This window comes from Tursiops truncatus, chromosome 20 (genome assembly GCF_011762595.2).
Source record: "Tursiops truncatus isolate mTurTru1 chromosome 20, mTurTru1.mat.Y, whole genome shotgun sequence".
Classification (NCBI taxonomy): Eukaryota; Metazoa; Chordata; class Mammalia; order Artiodactyla; family Delphinidae; genus Tursiops; species Tursiops truncatus.
The window spans coordinates 39,268,890-39,293,478 of record NC_047053.1 but is presented as its reverse complement, the minus strand read 5'-3'; the positions used below and the strand labels follow the sequence as shown (position 1 = coordinate 39,293,478).

At 40.1% G+C, this 24,589-nt stretch overlaps 1 protein-coding gene across 15 annotated transcripts in view; it reads right to left on the bottom strand.

Moving 5' to 3' along the window:
* ATP6V0A1 (ATPase H+ transporting V0 subunit a1) overlaps positions 1–24,589 on the bottom strand; it is an 85,589-nt gene that overhangs the window by 31,143 nt on the left and 29,857 nt on the right. For 9 of the 15 annotated variants that reach the window (XR_004523768.2, XR_004523769.2, XM_033847234.2 and 6 more), the window contains 8 exons: positions 15,453–15,531; positions 13,958–14,055; positions 12,870–12,998; positions 7,037–7,140; positions 6,375–6,501; positions 4,429–4,511; positions 3,714–3,807; positions 1,292–1,504 (listed from right to left, as the gene is read on the bottom strand). Coding sequence is in view for 13 of the 15 variants with exons in the window: in XM_033847234.2 (XP_033703125.1) it covers positions 1,292–1,504; positions 3,714–3,807; positions 4,429–4,511; positions 6,375–6,501; positions 7,037–7,140; positions 12,870–12,998; positions 13,958–14,055; positions 15,453–15,531 (927 nt within the window). In the remaining 2 variants the exon portion in view is untranslated. The remainder of the gene's footprint in view (positions 1–1,291; positions 1,505–3,713; positions 3,808–4,428; positions 4,512–6,374; positions 6,502–7,036; positions 7,141–12,869; positions 12,999–13,957; positions 14,056–15,452; positions 15,532–24,589) is intronic. The other 6 variants (XM_073798377.1, XM_033847239.2, XM_033847235.2 and 3 more) reach the window with 4 other exon arrangements.

Below are 24,589 nucleotides of genomic sequence, written 5' to 3'. Positions count from 1 at the left end.
TGACCAGGAAGCAAACCCGGGCCCCCTGCTGTGGAAGCACAGAGTCCTAACCACTGTACCGCCAGGGAAGTCCCTGGATTACTCTTTTAAAACCGTTTTGATCATGTCCTTTCACTGCTAAATAACTTCCAATGTCTCTCCACTCCCTCTGGGATAAAATTTAAACCCACTAAGCTGGCATTAAAAACCCTTCATGGGACTTCCCTGGTGGCACAGTGGTTAAGAATCTGCCTGCCAATGCAGAGGACACAGGTTTGAGCCCTGGTCCGGGAAGATCCCACATGCCGCAGAGCAACTAAGCCTGTGTGCCACAACTACTGAGCCTGTGCTCTAGAGCCCGTGAGCCACAACTACTGAGCCCGTGTGCCACAAGTACTGAAGCCCACGTGCCTAGAGCCCATGCTCTGCAATAAGAGAAGCCACTGCAATGAGAAGCCCGTGCACTGCAACAAAGAGTAGCCCCCGCTCGCCGCAACTAGAGAAAAGCCCGCACACAGCAACGAAGACTCGACAGAGCCAAAAAATAAATGAATAAATAAATTAATTAATTAAAAAAGCAAAACAGAAAAAAACAACCCTTGACAATTAGGTTCCAGTCTCCCTGACCTAGGTTTGCCTCCTGCTCTTCAGCTCACCCATTACCATTCCTGTTCTGGCCCAACCACACATGGTCACACTGTATTTCCTGCCTTTGTCCATACTGTTTTCTTCTTATTGTTGCCAGTCAACATCTTACCAATTCTTCAAAGCCCTGAGTAAATGCCACCTTCTTGAAGCTTTTTCTAATCATCCTAGTTGGAAAAGCTAGTGCCTTCCTTCCCTCCACACACATAAACTACTCTTAGCACAGACTGTGTTGTATGCACATCAGCCTCTTCAAATAAGTCATAGATACCTGAAGGCCTATTTTTTACATCTCTGTACCTCCGGGCTCCTAGATCAGTGCTTTGGATAGGGCAGTAGCTCTAATTAACTACTAAATGGAACTGCGAGGGTTATATTATGGAACTAGTCTAACGGACAGAGAGAGTGGATCAGGAAATTGATGTTCTGATTTTGAGCTACCCTGAAGGATCATGGGTATATGACCAAATCATTTAATCTTCTTTTCAACTGCAATTTCTACATTTGAAAAATAAGCATATACGAAATGTATTGTCAGGATACAAGATGAGTATATTAAAGAACTCTGAGACTAAAAATGCCATAAAAATGTAATTGGTTCATGTTACTATGGATGGGATCCTCTCTTCCTAGCTGTAGGCTGCACTGCTAGCTGTGGGGGACTCACCGTGCCCCTTCTGAGCGCAAACTGGATGGAGTCAAGGTCAGTGACAGGGCACCAGACCTCCGCAATCAGGCACTTCTGGGTCACGTCTATATTGCACAGGTTCAAAGTGTGGTAAATGGCCTTCATCTTCCGCACTTTGATGAACCAGACACGGATGTTCTTAGCAGCTGCCTGCAGAACCCTCTGGCGGTGATCCTCCGTTTGATTCAGAACCTTTTGGGAGAGAAAGGAGCAGACAGGGTTCCTTCTAACACCAGTCTTAGAATTCAGGATATGAAGGCAAAGAGGCACAGCTTTCTGAGAAGGGCAGGTGGGGATCTGGGCTTTTTCTTCCTCTGGCTAGAATTTTCTCTTTTTTTTTGGCCAAATTATAAGAAATTAGAGTTCCAATGACTAACATTCATATTCATTTAGTTTCAAGCTGAAGAGAAACCTGAGGAAGTGGTTTTTAGCTTTTCTCTCTAAATTTAATCTGACCACAAAATCCACAGCAGAACAATGTAGGTCACTGGCTTTTATCTGGCTCACTAAAGAGCAATGACTTTCCATGTGGAGCCTGTAACTCAGAGTCAAAGAAGTCAGCATCACAGGCCCAGGAGCTGACCGAGTTGTCAAATCCCTACTTAAGCACAGCAAGCGGCAGCGCACCCTGAACATCAGCCAGCCTCAGGGACCGGGAGACAGAGGTGCCGCTGAACACCAGCATCTGCCTCTGCCAAGAGAGGCTGCCTGCCAGGAGGACGAGACACACGGCCTTTAGAGCGGATTTACACCGCCACATACCACGGGCAGCATGGAGCAGATAAGGCTTGATTCTTCTGTCAGGCTTCCTTTCCCCCCAAGAAGGCTGATCCTTTGGAAACCAGTACAGAGTTCCCTCGGAGGAATCACATTGCCAAGAATAGAGTGGGAGGAAGGGCCAGGAACACTTTACATTCTACTACCTTGTTTATCACCAAATAATTAAGATTTCTACAGCAGAAGAGGGGCTAAGCCAAAATTGGGCAAGCACCCCACCATTCACACTTGTGCGTGACAATCTACCTTAAATCACATTTGTTTGAAGAGGAAAAAACTATACATTAATCATTTTAGCTCAAGTCTCCATCATAGCTAGCTTTTCAAGTCAGTTTGGGAAAAAAGTCGTCATTGCTCCCTGAGAAACTGTCTTGGGCAGTAGAAAGTAACTTCCATGAGAGGTGTTTTTTTTAAAAAAAAAAAAAAAGCCATGGCATGCTAGGGAAACTCTTGTATCACTTGAAAATAAAGGAACAAAGCTACTTTCTTTCGTGGTTGTTGACAATTTCACAATCACTATTTAAACTTCTGGAAAGATGCTAAATAAACTTGCAAGCAATGTTCTATTTGCTTTTCTCTTTCCCCACCAGCCCACGCCCACACATCTCACCCCTTGGTATTCAATCCCTTTTAAAATTTTACTTCACACAGTTTGGTGTTTTAAAAATCAGATTCTAGTCATTTATAACGACTATTGCACATGCTCTTCAAAATCTACCACAAGCCTACCTCATAAGGAGGGGGTAGAACAGTCCTAGAACCCAGAATGTACTAGCATGGCTTATCACCCACCAGCAGTTCTAAAAAAACTCTTCCTTTGGTTAAACAGGTAAGTGTATCTGAAAGGAGCTGGCAACAGGTCAAGTCGGCGGGTCACGTACAGAGGGGGTTGGAGGGAAAGATGAGAAACGATGCTGAAATGGGAGTTACAACGCATCTCTGACAATTTGCCACTGCTGGAAAGAACTGCCTCTGGGATTAAGTATGTTTATTAACGTTTCAAGGGGGCAATCATCACATCCTTTCAATAGGGAACAAAGCTCCCACTGGGCACCCTTTTCCTTCCATGTGTGCATAAATCACGACCCCCTACTGAGAACCCCGTGATAACCATGGTGTGTGCAAACCACACACACTGCAATTTGGGAAATGTTTCTTCTTGGGTATGAGAGTTACACCAGGACTCACTGGCTAGACTCTGTGGTTCAGATTCAAGGTGACCAGAAGGATCCACACCAAGCTGTTAAGAGTGGCTGCTCTGGAGACAGTGCGTGTGAGGCAGAATTGACTTGATGTGTACTTCTATGTTATTTGATTTTTTTCCCTAACTAAGCACACTTCACTATAAAAGTATCTCAGACTCATGAGGAGGGGGACTGAATACTCTAGGCAACAACGATTTCAGATGCGTAGCATCTGAAGATGATTCATGCCATTTTTAAGTCATTCCCCATGGGAGCTGGGGAAAAGTTTCAAGGAATGAATTAAAAATAGCAAAAAAAAAGAAATGTATCCTGGGCTGCTGCAGGTGCCTAATAAACTAACTGTTCGTGTTTCAAGGAAGAAGAATGGTGTTCTACTGTAGTATTTCACAAAAACAAATTCCCTCCAGGCCTCTGTGTACCATTTGGAGATCGTCAATCCTGGTATTAACCCCAGAAGCCATCTCCTTCCTCTCCTGTGGCGTCTCAGGACAGGGATAGATTGAGGCCCGGAACCTGGAATGTGCAGAAACAGCCTGAGAAACACTGAAATTCCTTAACGTAGCCAATTTAAGTAATCTCAGAAAGTAATGTTAACTTACTAGAAGGACCCAAACAGGATTCGTTCAGACTGATGCACTAATTAATAATAATTATTTATGAGAAGGAGCCTACAGATAGAGCAGCAACATTTGAACTGTTTTAACATTCTGTGTAGCTATTAAATTCCTTTAGATTAAAAAAAAAAAGAAAAAGAAATGGTGATACAAATTACATTATAAATTGCTGGAGAAAAATGGCATGGAAAAAAGATCTCATGGGCAGAATTTCAGAAGAGTTTAAGGGCACAGTGCCTATGGTACACTGCTAGGTATGAAGACCCATTGTCCCAGAACAATGTAGAATTTATAAATCATGAGTCCTAACTACTTTTTCTAAGAAAAGGAAATTGTGATTTTGACAGTCTAAAAAAATAAACTTAGGCCATTTCTCATTGTTTAAAATAACCTTAACATTATTAAAAGACATATTCACCGCGTCAAGGTGGATGAACAGGCTTTGTGTCTCTCTATTCTCTAGGCTTAATAATAGTTAGGTGGCTTGGATGCACCCTAGGGGGAGGCACCTTCCTCTTACCCTTCACAGATTTTCTTGACTCTGTTTTTCAGCTGATCGCCTTGGAAGAAAATGATGAACACAGACTTGTGCACGTAGTCTCCCTAGGCCCCAAACCAAAAACCAAGAATTCAGACTTATAATCCAGAAGAAAACTTCTTAAGTAACTTACTTTCTTGGTGACAGAGAAACAACTGGAATCTTTTAAGGGTATGGCAACTGTGTGTTTTAACCATTACCCTCAATCCATTTCTTAAGCTCCACTACAAGAACATTTGCCCTGTAATCTCTGATTCACAAAAATCTTTCTGTACTTGTTTTTCAACTCAACCAGGAGATTGACACGGATGCAAAGATGATTCTCTTCTTAGAACAATTTAGCCCTACTTACCAATTCAACTTTAAACTGAACAAATCTTATATTGCCTAAATGACATAAGTACAGAGAAGAGGAAAGAGAAGGAAGCCATTCCTGCTTATTCCCATGCTTAGAAACTCCAGATAAAGGGGAATGAATAACTACAAGGGACTGAGTAGTTGGGAAGAATGTTGATGCAGAATCTCATGATTCATGCCCATTTACACCTTAGGGGGCAGGGCGGAAGGCAATCCATTCCAAATACCAAGTTTATACCTGAAGTATGAGGCAAAGGCTAGAAGGAAAGATCAGGAAAATAAGCTATAGTGGGTGTCAACCAGGATGGTCTCTGGTTGCCTGTATTTTCTCCTATTCCTATAGAGCCTTTATTACAGGAAAACAAACAAAATTATAGAAGGATAAAGAGGGAAAAAGAGTGAAGGAGTGAAGAAAGTAAGGCTCAAGAGTCTGAAATTCCTAAGTTCTCTAGGAATAAACTGGAGCACATTCTTTGTGCAGCTGCTCTGCTGTAGATATCCAGACCCTCCCTTACTCGATTTGTTGATAAAATAATGTTTCTGTTGCCCAGGAACTTGGCTGAATATTCCTGAGAACAGCTCCACACTAGGTGTGATTGCTGACTACAATGTCTCTACAACCCAGGGACAGCCTTCAGTAAGACTATAACACTGCTCCTCAGTGTAAGGAGACACTCACTGTAACCTAAGTGTCACCACACTCCTACTCGGTACCGAGGAGAAGATCCATTTACCAGGATCATTTCTAGTTGTATGACCCACCGACTCTGAGAAGCCTTATAATTCAACCTCTTTTCTTAGGTAGAAAAAAGAATACTAATTTAAGAAACCCAAAAGACACTTGAGAACATAAAAACCAACTCCAGGTTTCCAAATAATACGAATACCAAAATGAAATAAATTTTTTGCAGAACATTTAATCTTCTTTGCTTGTCATCCCTGAAATTAGGACTCACCATTCTAAATGTAGGTTTATGCTAAGAACTCTGTCCCATTATGTCAAATGCCAAGATGCTAAGCTATTCCTACTTTCCAAAGCATTGGGTGGGGAAGATCATCCCATCTTGTACAATATAAATCTTTAAACTAAGTTCCTAAAACTCCCAACAAACAAGTAGACAAAAAACTTTACCAATTAAAGTTTCATCAGCTTATAAAGATCACAGTTTAGGAAATCTCTCCTCTTTTTACATATGGATGTTACCAGACTTGGAACTAGATGTCTTTAAGTTAATTTTCATAGAAAGTTAATTTTCTTTTGGTCCCAGATAAGTAACAGAAAACATATAAAGCTAAAGTTTAAAATAACTGGAAAAAACACACTTCTAATCAAAGTAATACCTACACGGGTAAAGCTTGAACGTATATATGTATACGTCACATATACATTGTATGTACACATGTGATGGAGGTAAAGAGGAAAAGAGCAGTCCTTCAAATTCATAGATCAAAGCAGAGTAAACCTAAGGGCTCCTCCATGGGAGGGTCAGATTCAGGTGGCACCTGCTGAGTTACTGCTCTGAGCTCCCTTTACAAGACCTACTCCATGAGACGCAATTTCCTTGTCTTACAGTCACAGGATCCTCCAGGGGGTTCTCGATTTCAGCCTGCCGCAGGAACACATTCCCCCGGCACACCCGCCAAAGCATGCGCTCAAAAGTAGGGATGCGCTCCCGGTTAATCACACCAGCCACGAAGCTGTGGGGAGAAGAGCCAGATTGGGAACAATTCCACGCCACGGTATGGGAGGAAAGTGAGAGCAGGGGGCAAAGACGCCAAACAGGAGGATATGCATTGTTATGTCAAAAGGGCTGCCAGGGGCTTCCCTGGTGGCACAGTGGTTGAGAGTCCGCCTGCTGATGCAGGGGACGCGGGTTCGTGCCCCAGTCCAGGAAGATCCCACATGCCGCGGAGCGGCTAGGCTCGTGAGCCATGGCCGCTGAGCCTGCGCGTCCGGAGCCTGTGCTCCGCGACGGGAGAGGCCACAACAGTGAGAGGCCCGTGTACCGCCAAAAAAAAAAAAAAAAAGGGCTGCCAAAGTCTGATTCCTGGACTCAGCAGAGGGTTGACAGAACAACTCAGTAACCGAATGCAAAGCAACTTAGCAACACTTCGCAATGGGCTCAGAAGAGAGGGCATCCTGGAAGCAAGTGAATGCCCAGCAACACCGCTCTTTTGAAAAGCAAAAATGAACATGACCCCACTGAGTACAGAGGGCTGAAGTGGTACATACCCAAGTCTTAAAGGCGTGCCTCTTCCCATCTCACTTGGCTCCAAGAGGGATGAGGATTCTTCCAACAGGTCTGGATCCGCCATCTGCTGATGATGCAATTCAGCCTGAATTCACAAATCAATTAATATCTAATGAAAATAGTTAGTGGCATGCAGGGAACGAGGAACCAGGAGATAAGTTCAGAAAATAAAGATTAAAAAAAAAAAAAAAAACACCAAAAGAGAAGACATACCTACAAAAAGAAGACAAAAAGAACAGGGGAAGAAAACAAAGGAAAGAAACAAGAGGTAAAGGAAGCAGAATTACCCCAGTAAAGCATCTGGGGAAATGGTTTTAGAAATAAGGAATAAAGGAAAAAACATTAAATGATGGTATCACCTGTATAAATCTGTTACTTGGTGGAAACCATTTTTTCTCTTATGTTTCCCTGAATGAGCCATGAAAGTACCAAGAAATACCTTTGCATATGGATAGAAGCTGAAGTGTTTCTTCCTTTTGAGCAAAAACAAGGCAACTCTGCAGAAACATTCAACACCAACTTTACAGGCAGCTACAAGCTAGAATTTTCTCTGGGTAAGAATGCAAAAGATGGAGACTCTCTTTCTAAGGAAGAAAGCAAGGCGTTGTCACCGTCTTGAACAGGAGAAAGATAGAAGGGCCATCTCCAGATTTCTAAGTTTTCCATGCTCTTAAAAATTCAGAACATGAGAACTTTCAGCATGACCACTGTAAAAAATGCTCCAAACCATGGGATTTAAAGAGTATTTCTTTGTCCAAAAGGATAAGAAGCACAATAGCTGGGCAGGCATGAGCCTCCATTGCATCAATAAAGGGAAGGAAAAGTGAAAACATATCTGAATGTCCTAGTTTCTGACCAGGAATCTAGGAATATTAAAAAGTTCACGTACGCTTTACAGTTTAAGGATTCTTGAGAACATAGCTTAAGCCAACAATCTAAATCAAGCGAAGTGAAGAAAAAGTAAGAGCTAATAAGCCAATATAGAGCATGTGGACTAGTTTGATTGTTTAGATTTAAAATGATTTCCACCATGACAGTTTATACAATAAAATGAAGGAGGAGCAGGACCTTCTCCGATGTAGGTCTACATTTCCTAGTCTCTCTCTTCATAATACATCTTACCACCTTTCCTCTCATCAGGAAGGAGAAGCTACCCTAAAAAATGAAGGCCAACTGACTTCTCCACTGACTGACCTCCCCAACTTCAATATCCATGCACTACGTGTTTGACCAAAGACTAGAAGTAAGCCAGAATAATCTTCTTTTTCAAAAGCAAAACTAAACAAAAAATCAGGAGAATTTTTCTCTATCATTTTCACTCTAAATTTCAATTTGATTCTATTTCTGTCAACCCCACTATCGAAAAATGCCACGTGGGAACCCCTCTTGATAAAGTCATAGGACCATAAATGTAAAGTCAAAGGGTGGTGGGTGGGGAACTGAGTATAAACCAGATGATAAGTCTGAAAGTCTAAACAAGTGAAAGCAATTGTTTGGGAAGTAAATTCTAGAAGCAGGATCTACTCTCAACAACCAAAAGGAAAAAAAAAAAAAGGAAGGATAGGCACTGGGTACACCAGAAGTGCAGAGAAATACTGTCATGAGATTTAGAAAACCTTAAGATGAGATAATGGGGGCACAGGTTACCACTTGCCCTCAAATGGAAGCTTAGGGGCTCTTTTTGTTTCTACTTAAAATCAGATCAGCTGACTGCAAGCCACAGGCAACTTGTTTTGAGGATCCAGGTGACTACTGCCTTTCAACTTGCTCTTAGGATGTCCCTTGCCAAAAACCAGTGAAACTGATTACTACCCACAAGCCTCCTGTCTACTTCCCTACATGGTTCACAAGACCTGGTTTACGTAAACCATAAAGATCAGACTCGGTGCAAACATATGTGCTCTAAAGGGGAAAACTGATGGAACAGCAAGTAGTGTTTAGCAACTAGACTACTCCAAAGAGCATATCCAGAATTCTCTGGGAATTAAAAAAACAAAAAAAAAAACCCAGCAGAATTAAAATTAAATAGAAATTTGCAATAATATTCTAATTAATAATTTCACTATTTCATACTTAAGAATCCTAAGTCTTAGAGAGGAAAGTTAAAATTTGTCAAATGAAATAACTGTGCCTGATGAGAAACTAGATGTCCACAACCACTAACTGATGGCCTTTAAAGCAATATTGAAAACCATGTCATCAAGTATCTAAATACTAATCTGGGTTCTCTAATAAAAGTACTGCCAAGGTTCTTCTAAATTACTTGCTATGCCCTCTGATTTACCCCTTCCCCCAGTCAGAATACTAAAACCATGCCTTGAAAAAAGGAAGTAGCAGAATTTCAGTAGTTCTATTTCTGCACTTCAGTATAAGCGGCACATCCAGTTCAAGCTACATTACCAAGAGCAAACACTTCCGTTTCCATCTACATTGAGAAAGAAATTATATTTCTTCACCTAAGGTATTCACTCAAGCCCCAAAGGAGATGGCAGATGGGAAAGAAAAGTAAAGAAAGCAGATGGATGGAAAACTCAGAAGGAAAGGAAGGCAGGGATCTGCATGCCATTAACCATTACTTTTCCAGTCTTCTTTACGCTCTCATATGTTATGGTGCTTATGGTAAAAGATGCAGAGAAATCTCTCCAGCTCTTACAGTTCTTCATAAGCAAGAAGACTGAGAAAAGGATAATCATTAACAAGTCATTTTAAATGCTCTGGATAAGAAATGGCTAAATCAAATTTTTAATCATTATAAATCATAAGAATATTCAATATATGTTTACTTCTCCCTTTCTACACACTTGGCCAATCATAACCCCTATGCCTGGAGATGCAAAGAATCATCTTCTGATTTAGCCATTTTCTGCTAACTCATTATTGTAAATTACTGATCATATTCACCAAATTATATTAAAAAGAAGGGTTTAAAATTGGTAGTGTTTCAGGCCACTTGCAAACATTATAATCTCAGGCATGGAAGAAAGTCTCATGAAATTCCACATCTCTGAGATTTGAGAGTCCCAAGTTTCCTTATCTCTTGCATTAAGTAAAGCGTGCACTCGCATGTGCAGATGTGCTTAACTCTGTGAGGCCTTGTCTCCTATCATGGCAGTGACGCCTGAGACTGCTGTATGGCCACAGCAGGGCAGGGGCTAGTGAAAGGGACCTGGCTGAGACTAAGAGCTAATGGTAAGAGCGGGCAAGACACTGACTGGGCACTAGTAGAGAAAAGGAGGAGTGGTGCTTGCCAGAAGACTCCTCACAGGGGAGTGACAGGGACTGATGACGAAAGCAACAGAAGAACCGCTCACAGCCAAGGCCTCGTGCTCAAAAGTACTTCCAGAGATTAAAAACAAACGTTTTGCACAAGTAGGAGAGGGGAAACAATGCAAAATGGATAGGGCGTGAAGGTCATGTCTGCCTTCTCAGGATGAGTATTTCATGTTTAGACCTATTAATCACAAAGAAAATTCCTAAACCCATAGCTACAATTTTAAAATCTTATATCATCTTTCCAAGTGGTTCCTCTTATTTTTTAAAAAATTTTTATTGGAGTATAGTTGATTTACAATGTTGTGTTAGTTTCTGCTGTACCAGTGTACCAGTGTTAGTTTCTGCTGTACCAGCAAAGGGTACCAGTTATACACATACATATATCCACTCTTTTTAAGATTCTTTTCCCATATAGGTCATTACAGAGTACTGAGAAGAGTTCCCTGTGCAATACAGTAGGTCCTTATTAGTTATCTATTTTATATCTCCTCTTATTTTGTTTTTACTATTTTTTAACTATAAAATTAACGGTTTAAAAAACTATTTCCATTAAGGGAGTCCATTTGTCAGTCTTTATTCAGAATTTCTACCAAAATGAACTAGACTAGGAAGCCTATCCCAATCCTTAAACTCAGGAGGTTATGAAAAACATTTTCATACATCTCAGCAACATCCCAGCAGTAAACTAAAGGCTATATCAAAAGGGAAAGAAAGAGGGGAGAGGGTAAAAGAATTAAGTCCCAAATAATGATAAAAGTAACTGAGCTTTGACCTGGAGGCCAGATTTACTTTGGATCTGTGGGCAGCAGCTTGGACATGTATAGAAAAGCACACATCTGTGAGCATAGGGAGGCACTGTGTTCAGGGATGTTTCCTGATATGAGTAAGTGACATATTCCTTGAACATAGGGACCATGTCTTACCCATCTTACGCTTTACAAACAGCAGGTGCTCTTCAAATGCTCTGTGAATTAATGAGTATAAACACAATAATGTTTTCACAGTGAGTACACTGGAATTCCAGATTATTTGTTTATCAAAACCCTTGGGCGTAAGTGGCCGTGCCTGTTGCAAAAGACCTGTAACACCTGGAAAGAGTTAATCACACTGTCCCACACCCTTTAATGTGAGATCGGGGACTGGTGAAAGAAGTTACCATCAGTCTCAAAATTCTCAACTCAGTGAGCAAACTGAATATTCACACCAACGCTCTCCTGGTATGTAGCCAGATCCTGATTCTCAGGAAGACTGGGCAATTAAATTCCTGTGAGCTTTTCTCCTTTCCCTGGCTCCAACAGATCCTTTTAATTAGCATGGCTTCTCTGAGTCACATCCTTAGTTACTAAGGAATGTATCACATCTTCAGCTGACTTTCTCTAGCCCCGTGGTTCTCACACTAGCATGCTTCAGAATAACCTTGTGAAAACAGATTGCTGGGCTGGGCACCACTCTCAGAGTTTCTGATTGAAAAAGTCTCGTGTGGACTGAAAATTTGCATTCTGACAAGTTCTCAGGTGAGGCTGATGTTGCTAGTTGGCAACCCCCTGCTCCAGTCTAGAGAGCTAGTGAGACTTATTCTTTCCTCAAAAGACAGAAATTACAAGTAAAACTGAGGACATATAAGATGCTAACTAAAATGGGCCTTCTATTTTTCAAAAGCTTTGCTAATTTTTGTTGTTGTTGAGCAAAGGAAATAAAGAACTTATGGGAAGGTACACTGAAGACTGACTGGGACAATCTCTGAAATGTCTGATGTTGTTAATCTGGTGGCAAAGACACCTATTGAAAAGAGAGTTACCCATATTTTAGGCCATCAGAAAAAGCACGTCCAGGCTGAAAGCTAAGACTTCTTCTCAGGTTTAATTAGGAGGAGGAAGCCTTCTGAAAGCCTTATTCCAATCCTTTCCATGGGATCACCTCAGCAAGCTGTCACCTGGCAACTTAGTCACCTACATTTTTAACCCAGGAATTTATTAACATTTTTTCCCTACAAGGTAATAAAGTTGAGTTTATATGAAAATCCAGGAATTTCAAAAAGGCATCCTACCAATTTTCCAAACAACATAAAGAAAAGCTCTTGAAAAATTAAGTGTGATGAGCAATCTGGAGTACTTAAAAATGTGCTCAAAGGTTGACAAGCAAACATAGAGGATAAAAATTTAAATTTAACGACAAAAGGTTTGGAGATTAAACCTTTGTTATAATTTCATGTATAACTGTTTCCTGTTGCTTCAACTTTAAGCATATACTTACCTTAAAATGTAAAAATTTCATCTAACTATGTTTATACAACTATTTTAGGGTTCCTTTCCCCATCTTGAGATGAAAAATTGCTGAAAATGCAAAATTATACAAAACCATGGCTGGCTGTGTACTGCATGAAAAATGGAACATAATCTGACATTTCTTCAAATAAAACAGGGTGCAGAAATGGTACTGCTTTCAAACTAGCAAATTAAAATAATTATTGGAATAAAAATATGGCCCACTTTGCTGGTGTAATATCAGCTGCTCAAATATTAAAAGAAACAATAGTCTGACCTCATCGAAAAACTGCTGAGTTTTGCGAAGTATAAATTTTAATTCAGTCAGTTCCAAGAAATTTCTCTTCAGAGCTTCCTGGTTTGTGTTGATTTCCTTCAGTTCATTTTCAATCTTCTCAAAATTGGCCTACAGAGACAACAACAACAATAACAAAACCAATTTACTCAAAGGAAGCTCAAAATGCTTGCTCTGAAAGACAGATGAATTCATCCATCCCACAGAACACTCGCCAGCCAGATGGTTCAAAAGTATCTTTGAACAACACAGCAAGTACAGTCAGCCCTCCATACCCTTGGGTTCCATACCTGCAGATTCAACTAACCATGGTTCGAAAATATTTGGGGAAAAACATTTTCCAGAAAGTTCCAAAGAGCAAAACTTGAATCTGCTGCCCACAAGCAACTATTTACCTAGCATCTACATTGTATTTACAACTACTTACATAGCATTTACATTGTATTAGGTATTATAAGTAATCCAGAGATGATTTAAAGTATACGGGAGGATGTACATAGGTTTAATGCAAATACTACAGCTATTTTATATAAGGGACTTGAGCATCAGCAGATTTTGGTATCCGAGGGACGGCCTGGAACCAATCCCCCTCAGATACTGAAGGACAACTGTATTGTGTTTTTACCAGGGCAATTTTCTTCATGAAAACTTTTTGGCTTAAAATGGTCTTTCTTTGTCTATAGATTCTGTTGTACACTTGGTTAAATTCCTCAGGGGACTTGGGATAGATAAAATAATTATTGAAAAGTTAATGAAAGGCTATTCATTTAGTCTATGAGATTAATAAATTACTGGATAAATTAACATTGATCCAATAAAGTTTCAATAAGCCAATAAACATTTATTTAGTCGCATGTGATAGTATTTGAGATACCACAGTGGTTTTTATACCATAAAAAAGCAAATTCATTTAAGTCCCATCCACAAGAAACTTGCAATCAATAGACAATGCTGTTGCAATCAACAGACAAGGACAGCAAGAATTATTCTACTCTCCAACTACTCAGGAAATTACTTTCTGCATTTAAATAGAAAGAAACTTATCTGGCTTCCTCAGAAGAATTGTTTACCTCTAAGTCAATCATGTCCCGGGGGAAGGGCACCTCCGGGTTTTCGCCAGTGTCCATAATTGGGATATTGGCTTTCCTTATCTCTTTCTCAACAAATCCTAGAAAGACAGAATCGAAACATTCATGTCTAGCTGCACATGTCTGGAATTGCCAATACTTGAGGAAAAAAATAATAAGACCCCAAACCTGGCTAAAAAGAGCTTCGTTCTAAGAAAGACACTTTTACATAAAAAAGGCAGATCGTATAAATCCTTTTTTCTCCACATTCCTCTTCCTCCTACCCTACTGTCTCTAAAGCATAGCTACCCCAAACAGGTTTATCATCCCACTACTGTCTTCTTTCCCTCTTCTGATATTAAAACTGGTCCTCATCTGTGTCAGCTCTCTACCCTTTGTGACTTCTACTGTATGATGGTTCTGGGCACAGATACTGTTGGCAGAGAGGAGCTACAGAAGAGTGCGATTCAGTAGAATAGCTGAAACTTAGCACCCTAGTGAGACAACTCCAGCCTACATGGGTTTCATTAAATTTGAAAACAGGTCAGTTTTGACTTAAGAAATACAAAAAAACAAAGCACAGAATAAGGCCCCAAAACACCAGAAGACAAAAGTGTGTCAGGTGATAATTACTGACTTAGTTTTTAGCACAGGGACTAAATTCACCTAACAGCTAACTGAAAGCTGGCATAGTATAGTAGCAAGATCTTGGATTTTGAAGACAGACAACCTGGATTCAAACACCGATCCCATCATGACAGCTTACGTTCTTGGGCAAGTCACTTAACCTCTCTAATCTTTGGTTTCTTCATTTACTAAATATGGGTACTAAATCACCCATCCTGAAGGAATGCTGTGGGGAATGAACAAAATAAAGTATATGAACACCTTAACTCTCAATAGGACCTTAATAAATGTTAGATTCTTCCCTCATAAATAGCTCAAATTAAAAGGCGGCTCTGGGGCTTCCCTGGTGGTGCAGTGGTTGGGAGTCCGCCTGCCGATGCAGGGGACACGGGTTCGTGCCCCGGTCCGGGAGGATCCCACGTGCTGTGGAGTGGCTGGGCCCGTGGGCCATGGCCGCTGGGCCTGCGCATCCGGATCCTGTGCTCCGCAGCAGGAGGGGCCATGACAGTGAGAGGCCCGTGTACCGGAAAAATAAATAAAATAAAATAAAAAATTTAAAAGGGGGCTCTGCTGACATCTAAAATTGATGGTGTTCTGGGTTCTACCTCTCAGAATTCTACAGTGTAGTACTGCCATAAAAGCCTTCCCATAAAGAAAACCCAGTTTCAGCTTGCAGCCTTGTCATCTCAAACCAAGTTTCTATTAAGCCCCACCTAGCCCAAACACCACACGTCTACTCGTGCACAAGAAATTCATCTTTACATCCTCTTTTCTTTTCCTCCTGTCGTAGTTTCTTCCTTTATTAAGAGGACTCTAATTTAAGACAAATGGCTCACTAGAGGAACATCAGACAAGGCCAAAATGCACATACGAAGCTTTCGATCCATTTCTTCACATCTTCTAACTTCATTCACAAATTTCCGCTGGAAAACGTTCACATCTGGATTTAACTGCAAAATAAGAACAGAATACCAAATATTCAAATGTTACATTTCCTCTCTTTCATAAGCAACACATCCTGCAAAGTGAAAACCTAATTTAGTGTCAGTGTATGATGCGACACTAATTAAAACTTTCTACTGATCCACACAACCTGCTTTGGGACCAGTCTCACCAATGAAAAGTAAAATCCCCTCCCTCACTGCTGCAACATATCCCTGGAATGGAGGCAGATTAGACAAGCACAGTGGCACAAAATGTTCTTCCCGGGCCAAAAGTCTCAGTGAGCACAACCACCTCCCACATTTGGGCAATGGATATAATAGAAGCTCTGCCTGGTTTTCCTTCTCTCCTTCTTCCCAATCAGAAGAGACAGAAGGCAAACTTCTCTTGTTCTTTTGACCCAGGGTCTTCACCTTCTAGGTGATAGGCTGGTTTATTCAATCATACATCACAAGTAATTTTCAAAGCAATGTGGCAGATATTCTGGGAAATGCAAATAAGAATAAAACAAGTTCCTACTCATTAAGAAGCTTGCAAACTAATAGAGAAGATGAATACAACCAATAAGAGAGCATGTGATAAATTCCATAAAAGCAATACAAAGAAAGAATTAGTTACTCAACATTTGTGGAGCACCATATATGTCCCAGACACTGTATTAGGCACTGGCATAAATATAAAGAATAAGAGATAACCTAGCTTTGAAGAGCTATCAGCCCCACAGAAGAGAGACACAAACCAATCAATACAACTTTTGTGATAAACGTTATTAAAGAGTAAGCAAAATATTGCTGGCAGTTTCCTATACAGTTAAACATATATCTACCTACCTCATGACTGAGCATTCTACTGCTAGGTACCCGCTTAAAGGGAATGAAAACATGTCCACAGAAATTTGTAAAAGAATGTTTACAGCAGCTTTATTCATAATCGACCCAAACTGGCAATGATCCAAATGCCATCAACAGGAGACTGGATAAAGACACTGTGATATGTTCGTACCATAGAATGCTATCCAGTAATAAAAAAGAATCAACTACAGATATATATATATATAAATAAGATTAAATCTCAAAAATACGAGGTTGAGTGAAAGAAGTCAGACATAAGAGTCTGTAATGTATCATTCATTTACATGAAGTTCAAGAACAGGCAAAACTAATCTATGATGGTAGAAATCAAAACAGTGGTTACCTATGATGGGTAGGGGCTGACCAGAAGTGTGCACAAGATAGCTTTCTGGGCTGCTGGAAATATTCTATACCTTGAGTCGGGTGGTGGTTATAAGGGTATATAAATTTACCAAAATCATCAACCTGTACTCCTAAGATCTATGCATTTCACTGAATATAAAGTTTACCTCCATAAAAAAGAAGAGGGGGGCTTCCCTGGTGGCGCAGTGGTTAAAAACCTGCCTGCCAATGCAGGAGACGTGGGTTTGAGCCCTGGTCCGGGAAGATCCCACATGCCGTGGAGCAACTAAGCCCATGAGCCACAACTACTGAGCCTGCGCTCTTGAGCCTGTGCTCTGCAGCAAGAGAAGCCACCACAATGAGAAGCCCATGCACAGCAACGAAGAGTAGCCCCCACTCACCGCAACTAGAGAAAGCCGAGTGCGGCAATGAAGAATTAGAATTAGAGTTACCATATGACTCAGCAATCCCACTACTGGGCATATACCCAGAGAAAACCATAATTCAAAAAGACACATGCACCCCAATGTTCATTGCAGCACTATTTACAATAGCCAGGTCATGGAACAAACTAAATGCCCATCGACAGACAAACGGATAAAGAAGATGTGGTACATATATACAATGGAATATTACCCAGCCATAAAAAGGAACAAAATTGGGTCATTTGTAGAGACGTGGATGAATCTAGAGACTGTCATACAGAGTGAAGTAAGTCAGAAAAAGAAAAACATATCGCATATTAACGCATATATGTGGAACCTAGAAAAATGGTACAGATGAACCGGTTTGCAGGGCAGAAATTGAGACACAGAAGTAGAGAACAAACGTATGGACACCAAGGGGGAAAAGCAGCGGCGGGTGGTGGTGGTGGTGGTGGTATGAATTGGGAGATTGGGATTGACACGTATACACTGATGTGTATAAAATGGATGACTAATAAGAACCTGCTGTATAAAAAAATAAATAGGGCTTCCCTGGTGATGCAGTGGTGGAGAGTCCACCTGCCAATGCAGGGGACACGGGTTCAAGCCCTGGTCCAGGAGGATCCCATGTGCCACGGAGCGGCTGAGCCCATGCTCCACAACTACTGAGCCTGCGCTCTAGAGCCCGTAAGCCACAACTGCTGAGCCCATGTGCTACAACTACTGAGCCCACAAGCCTAGAGCCCATGCTCCACAACAGGAGAGGCCACCACAGTGGGAGGCCTGCGCACCGCGGCGAGGAGTGGCCCCCGCTCGCCGCAGCTGGGGAGAGCCCACGCGCAGCAACGAGGACCCAACACAGCCAAAAATAAATAAATAAAATAAATAAAGTTATAAAAAATAAATAAAATAAAATTCAAAAAAAAGACAATGCAGCCATAAATAAATAAATAAATGTTTTAAAAAAGAATGAACTGTAAGAGAGAGAGAGACAGACTGGTAACAGAGAACCTAGCAAGTAAATTATTGGTATTATGTATTACATTAATATTAGACAGATGGAATCTACGGTAAAAACCATTATTAGAGATTAAGAGAATCACTACATAATGATAATAAGAACAATTCCCAGGAAAAGGAAACAATTCCAAACTTGTGTGTCTCTAATAAAGTGCTTATTTGTTTTTGTTTTGCTTTGGTTTTTTTCACTGAGCAGGCACTACTCAGCCTCTCATTCAGAAATTTCCACTTCAATAAACAAGACATTCTGAAGTGAAAGTAGCCACAAGACTCATGGTAACTTTACTGGTTTCATAATCAAGAGTCAAGGCTCAACTGTAGCCACACCATGGCCTGCTTTGGGTAAGAAGTCCTGAAATATGTGGGCAAGGCATTCTCAAAATATTTCAAACAAACATTAACAGAACTACAAGAAAAAACTGACAAATCTGTCTACGTAGTGAGAAATTTTAATACAATTTTAAAACTATTGATACATCAAGTCCACTAAATATTATAAAAGGACAGAGAAAATTTGAACAACGTAATCAGCTTAATCTAACACACACACACACATTTTCTAACACTGCATCCAATAGTTCTCTCTTCAAGAGTTCTTTTAAAAAAACTGACCACAAAATAGGTCACACAGCAAGTCTCAGTATAGAATTGGTACCATAAAATGTTCTCTATCATGCAATTAAGTTAGAAATCCATATCAAAAATACAACTTAACATATTTGGAAATTCTAAAATAGCTCTAAGTAATTCACAGCACAAAGAAGAAGTCATAACGAAAATCAATCTCTCTTTTTTTTTTCCTGTGGCCATGCCACGTGGCTTGCGGGATCTTAGTTCCCCGGCCAGGGATCAAACCCAGGCCCTCGGCAGTGAGAGCACACAGTCCTAATCACTGGACTGCCAGGGAATTCCCTGAAATATCTTAAAATATTTAGAATGGAATGATAAAGAAAATGCTAGAGATCAAACTTTGTAGGATGCAGTTAAAATGGTATTTAAAGGGAACTTTATAGACTTAGATGCAAATAGAAAAGACTAAAAAATTAATGTGTCAAGTGTTCAAGAAGTTAAAAAAAACATAACAGGAAGTAGAAAACAACAAAGAGCAGAAATTGGGACTTCCCTGGTGGTCCAGTGGTTAAGACTCCACCTTCCAATGCAGGGGGTGCAGATTTGATCCCTGGTTGGGGAGCTAAGATCCCACATGCCTTGGGCCAAAAAACCAAAAAACATAAAACAGAAGCAATATTGTAACAAATTCAATAAAAAGACTTAAAAAAATTTAAAAAAAGAGCAGAAATGAATAAAAGTTCCTGAACAAAACAAAGTCAAAAGCTGACTTTTTTCTTTTATTCCTCTTTATCATTTTATTTGTTATCATTTTTTCTTAAAAGCTGGTTATTTAAAAAGACAAAATGGACCAAATTTTTATAAGACTGAGAGAAGGCATAAATAAACATAAGAATAGAAAAAGTTCACTACAGATAGAAATTTCAATAGTTAAAATATACCCATCTAGAAACACCAGGCCTAGAAGGTTTAAAGATAGGTTCTTTCAAAGACTAGATAAGCCCAAAGCTAAGAAAAACTATTCCAATGAGGAGACAAATGAAAGGAACATTCCTCAACCAATAAGTGAGATCGGCTAGTATAATCTTTATACCAAAATAAGATAGGAATAGTTTGAGAAAGGACAATTACAGACCAATATCATTTATAAATATAAATGAAAAAATCCTAATAAAATTATTAGGAAATTGAACCCTAAAATTCTTTTGAATACACCTCATGACCAAGTTTCCCAGGCATACAAGGATGATTTTACGTTTAAAAAAAACTATACAAATGGTCTGTAAGCATATGAAAAAGGCTCCACATCATTAGCCATGAGGGAAATGCAAAGCAAAACCACTGTGAGGGCTTCCCTGGTGGCGCAGTGGTTGAGAGTCTGCCTGCCGATGCAGGGGACACGGTTCGTGCCCCGGTCATCTTTGCCCTATTTCCTTATTAACAATAATCCCAATTTTGTTTAGAGCAGCAACTGCTCAGCTGAAAAAAAAAGAAAACTACCACATTTCCCAGACTCTCCTGCAGCTACAGTATGCCATAATTTTGGCCAATGATAAATTAGCAAAGTCTGCTGAGGATTTCTGGGAAAGTTGTTTTCCTCCGTATGTAAGTACTTCCCCCTCCTCCTTGCACTTCTTTCTTCCTGTCTAGAATATGGAAGAAATGCTGGGAGCTGTGGTGGTCGTCTATAAGGACAAAGGCCAAATGATCAAGGATGGCCAAAAAGAAACACAGAATGATCTTAGGACACTGATGACAGCGTGAAGCTGGGCATCATGTTACATGAGAAGAGTACACCCCTAACATTTGGGTCTTCAGTTACATACAGCTAAACACAATCCTAACCAGTATTAGCTTGCTCTTACTCTTCATCCACACGTTATGTTATTGGGACTTCTCTGGTGGTCCAGTGGGTAAGACTCCGAGCTCCCAATGCAGGGGGCCCAGGTTCAATCCCTGGTCGGGGAACTGGATCCTGCATATGGGCCACAACTAAGAGTCTGCATGCTGCAACTAAGAAGGCTGCATGCTGCAACTATGAGCCTACATGTCACAACTAAAAATCCCGCATGCCACAAGGAAGATCCCACCGCATGCCACAACTGAGACTTGGCGCAGACAAAATAAACAAATAAATATTAAAAAATAAATTTAAAAAAAGTTATGTTATTAGAGGTCCCAATGGATACAGTAAAATAAGAGAAAGAAAAGGAAAAGGATTTGAAAGAAACAGTTCACTCTCTGACAGTGCAGTAAAAAAGATTATATCAAAGGTAGCAAAATGTTAACAACTGGTGAGTCTACATTAGAGTATTTAGGCTTGAAATTTTTCAAGATAAACATTTAGGAGGGGGCTTCCCTGGTGACGCAGTGGTTGAAAGTCCGCCTGCTGATGCAGGGGACATGGGTTCGTGCCCCGGTCCGGAAAGATCCCACATGCCGCGGAGCAGCTGGGCCTGTGAGCCATGACCGCTGAGCCTGCGCATCCGGAGCCTGTGCTCCGCGACGGGAAAGGCCACAACAGTGAGAGGCCCGTGTACCGCAAAAAAAAAAAATTTAGGAGGGACTTCCCTGGTGGTGCAGTGGTTAAGAATCCACCTGCTAATGCAGGGGATGTGGGTTCCATCCCTTGTCCAGGAAGATCCCACATGCCACAGAGCAACTAAGCCCATGCGCCCCAACTACTGAGCCTGCGCTCTAGAGCCCGCGAGCCACAACTACTGAGCCCACGTGCCGCAACTACTGAAGCCCATGCGTCTACAGCCTGTGCTCTGCACCAAGAGAAGCCACCACAATGAGAAGCCTGCGTACTGCAACAAAGAGTAGCCCCTGCTCGCCACAACTATAGAAAGCCTGTGCACAGCAACAAAGACTCAACACAGCCAAAAATAAATGAAAAAAGAAAAATTTAGGAAAACAGAAAATACTGATAACAAAAAAAGAAAAATAAACTTTATATATATGACAAAATATACCAAAAACAGAGGGAAAAGACAAGCCACAGCCTGGAAGAAGTTATCAGTAGAGGATTAGAAAAAAGATTAGCTTCCAGAGTACATGAAGAACTTGAAAAAAAAATCCTACAGGTCAATACAGAAGACAAGCAAACCCAATAGAAAAACTTCAGGCAGATAATATAGACAGACATTCATGGAAAATGAAACCCATTATGTCCAATAAACAAACAAGATACTAAATGTACTAATCTAGAAAATGCAAATTAAAACAAGATACCACTTCACAACCATCAGACTGGCAAATTTCTTTCTGCCAGCGATGGGAGCATGAACAGGTACATTCACTCTGAAGTTCACTCTGATAACATCTAACAGTTAGGGATGCATCAGCAGTACGCCTCCTGGTTATAATCCCTGGAGCAGCAGCAGGTCCATGGAATCAATACCCTTTTCTTGTAACACTAGGACATCATCTGCCTTTTTCATTCTCATTCTCTCATGAGTGTTTCAGTGAAGTTTTCCAGAGGCTCATGAGATACATCACAGCAGACTGACTGCAGAAGCAAATGAGAATCCAGCTTTCTGCTAATTCAGACACTAAAAGATTTTCAAAAGTGTAAAAGCAATATCCCTCTTCTCGAAACTATTTTTTTGTTTTGGAAAACATAGCTATTTTTCATAAAAATGTTATGATAACATGTAGTAGGTTTATTATTATAATTTTTAAATGATTTAATAAGTAAATACTTCAAACACTTCTCAGTTTTAATTTCCAGTACAATAATATCGCTAACTGTAACTCTTATAAAAGCCCTCTGGGGTCCTCAATTTTTTAAGAGTCTAAAGAGGTCCTTAGACCAAAAAGTTTGAGAACCACTGCCCTGGAGAAACTATCACACGTGTATACCACAAGACATATATATGAATCTTCCTTGCAGCACTGTTGAGCAAAGAATTGCAATCAACCAAAATGTTCATTAAAAGGAAAAAATGATAAACTGTATATTCTTACAATAACTATATAGCAATTTAAAGGAATGAACTAGCACTATCTGTATCAACGTGGTTAAATCTTACAAACATTAAATTTAAAAAGTACTTGCTGAAGGATACACACAACATGAAACCATATACATAGTTTTAAAACATAAAATTATACTATATATTATTTAGTGATACATACATACATACATACACAGCAAAAGTGGAAAAAAACAACAAGGAATGATAAAAGCAAAGATTGTAGAGATTACCTTTGTGAGGGAGGAGAGAGACATGAATGGCAGGGAAGAAGGATACACAGGAGCTTTCAATTATTTGTGGAATGTTTCTCTTAATTAGATAGTAGAAACATAGTTACAGGCATAACTCGTTTTACTGTATTTCTTTGCAGATAGTAGAAACATAGTTACAGGCATAACTCATTTTACTGTATTTCTTTGCAGATATCACTTTGTTTTACAAATTGAAGATTTGTGGCAACCCTGCATTGAGGAAGGTTGATCAGCACCATTATTCCAACAGCATTTGCTCACTTCGTGTCTCTGTGTCACATTTTGGTAATTCCCTGAGTATTTCAAACTTTTCCAGTATTATATCTGTTATGGTGATCAGTGATCTTTTGATTACAAAAAAATTACGACTTGCTGAAGACTCAGATGATGGTTAGCATTTTTTAGCAACGAACTATTTTTTAATTAATATATGTACATTTTTTTAAGACATAATGCTACTGCACACTTAATACACTACAGTTTAGTCTATAGCCTACAGTATAAACATAACTTGTGGGAATCTTAGTTCCCCGACCAGGGATTGAACCTGTACCCTCGGCAGTGAAAGCGTGGAGTCCTAACCACTGGACCACCAGGGAATTCCCAAAATAACTTTTACATGCACTGGGAAACCAAAAAATTTGTGTGACTAGCTTTACTGAGATACTCACTTTACTGTAGTGGTCTGGAACTAAAATAAATATTCATTGTATTAGTCCCTATAATGTTTTGTATGACTGAAATACAACATAAGTAAAAGTTAAGAACACTGAATAGACACAATGGGTGTTAGGTAGGGAGACACCATAGTACCAGACAAAGGATTGCAAATTAAGGATGACTTAGGTTTGATTCAGGTTTCAAGTCTAGAAAACTGGAAGAATATTGATGCATTAGCTCATCTTTAGAAAGTCAGGATGAAGAAATAGTTTGTTAAAAGGCAAGGTGCTGGGATTTAGACATAACAAGCTTGAGAAGCAGAGATGACAAAAATCTTTTTTGGGGGGAGGTGGGATGGGGGGACAAAGGCCTTCTGAGCTATTTTATTTTATTCTTTTTAATTGAAGTACAGTTAATTTACAATGTAGTGTTAGACAGAAATCTTAGAGAGTTGTTAATTCAGGGATGGTGTTTCGGAGGTCAGGACCAGAGACACAGATTTGGGACTTGCTGAGTAAAGATGGAAGATTTGAGGATAGATGAGATCACCAAAAGAAAAAAAAAAAAAAAAGTGATAGGGAAGATGTGGGTACAGAGCTTAGCCAGAGAGAGCAAAGAAAAGAGATTTGGGAACACTGACACCTATGGCAGGAGTAAGGAACATAAGAGAGTGGTTGGTGGAAGATAACAATGAGTTTTCAGAAAGGTAAGAAAAGGAACCAGAGTCAGGGAGGAGAACATTTGAAGAGAGTTGATATAAAAGAGTTCAAAGCGAATAGGGAATAAGACCACATCACTGGATTATATTTGTGCAATTTCGGCTCAGACTGAGAACTTCCTGAAAGCTTGCCAATTCCAGGAAGCCAAAACTGATTAATTCCACCCCTTTCTGACCACTCCTCTTTCATCCATCCATTCATTCCAACAAATATTGATTATCTTTTATGTGGGCACTAAGGATATAATA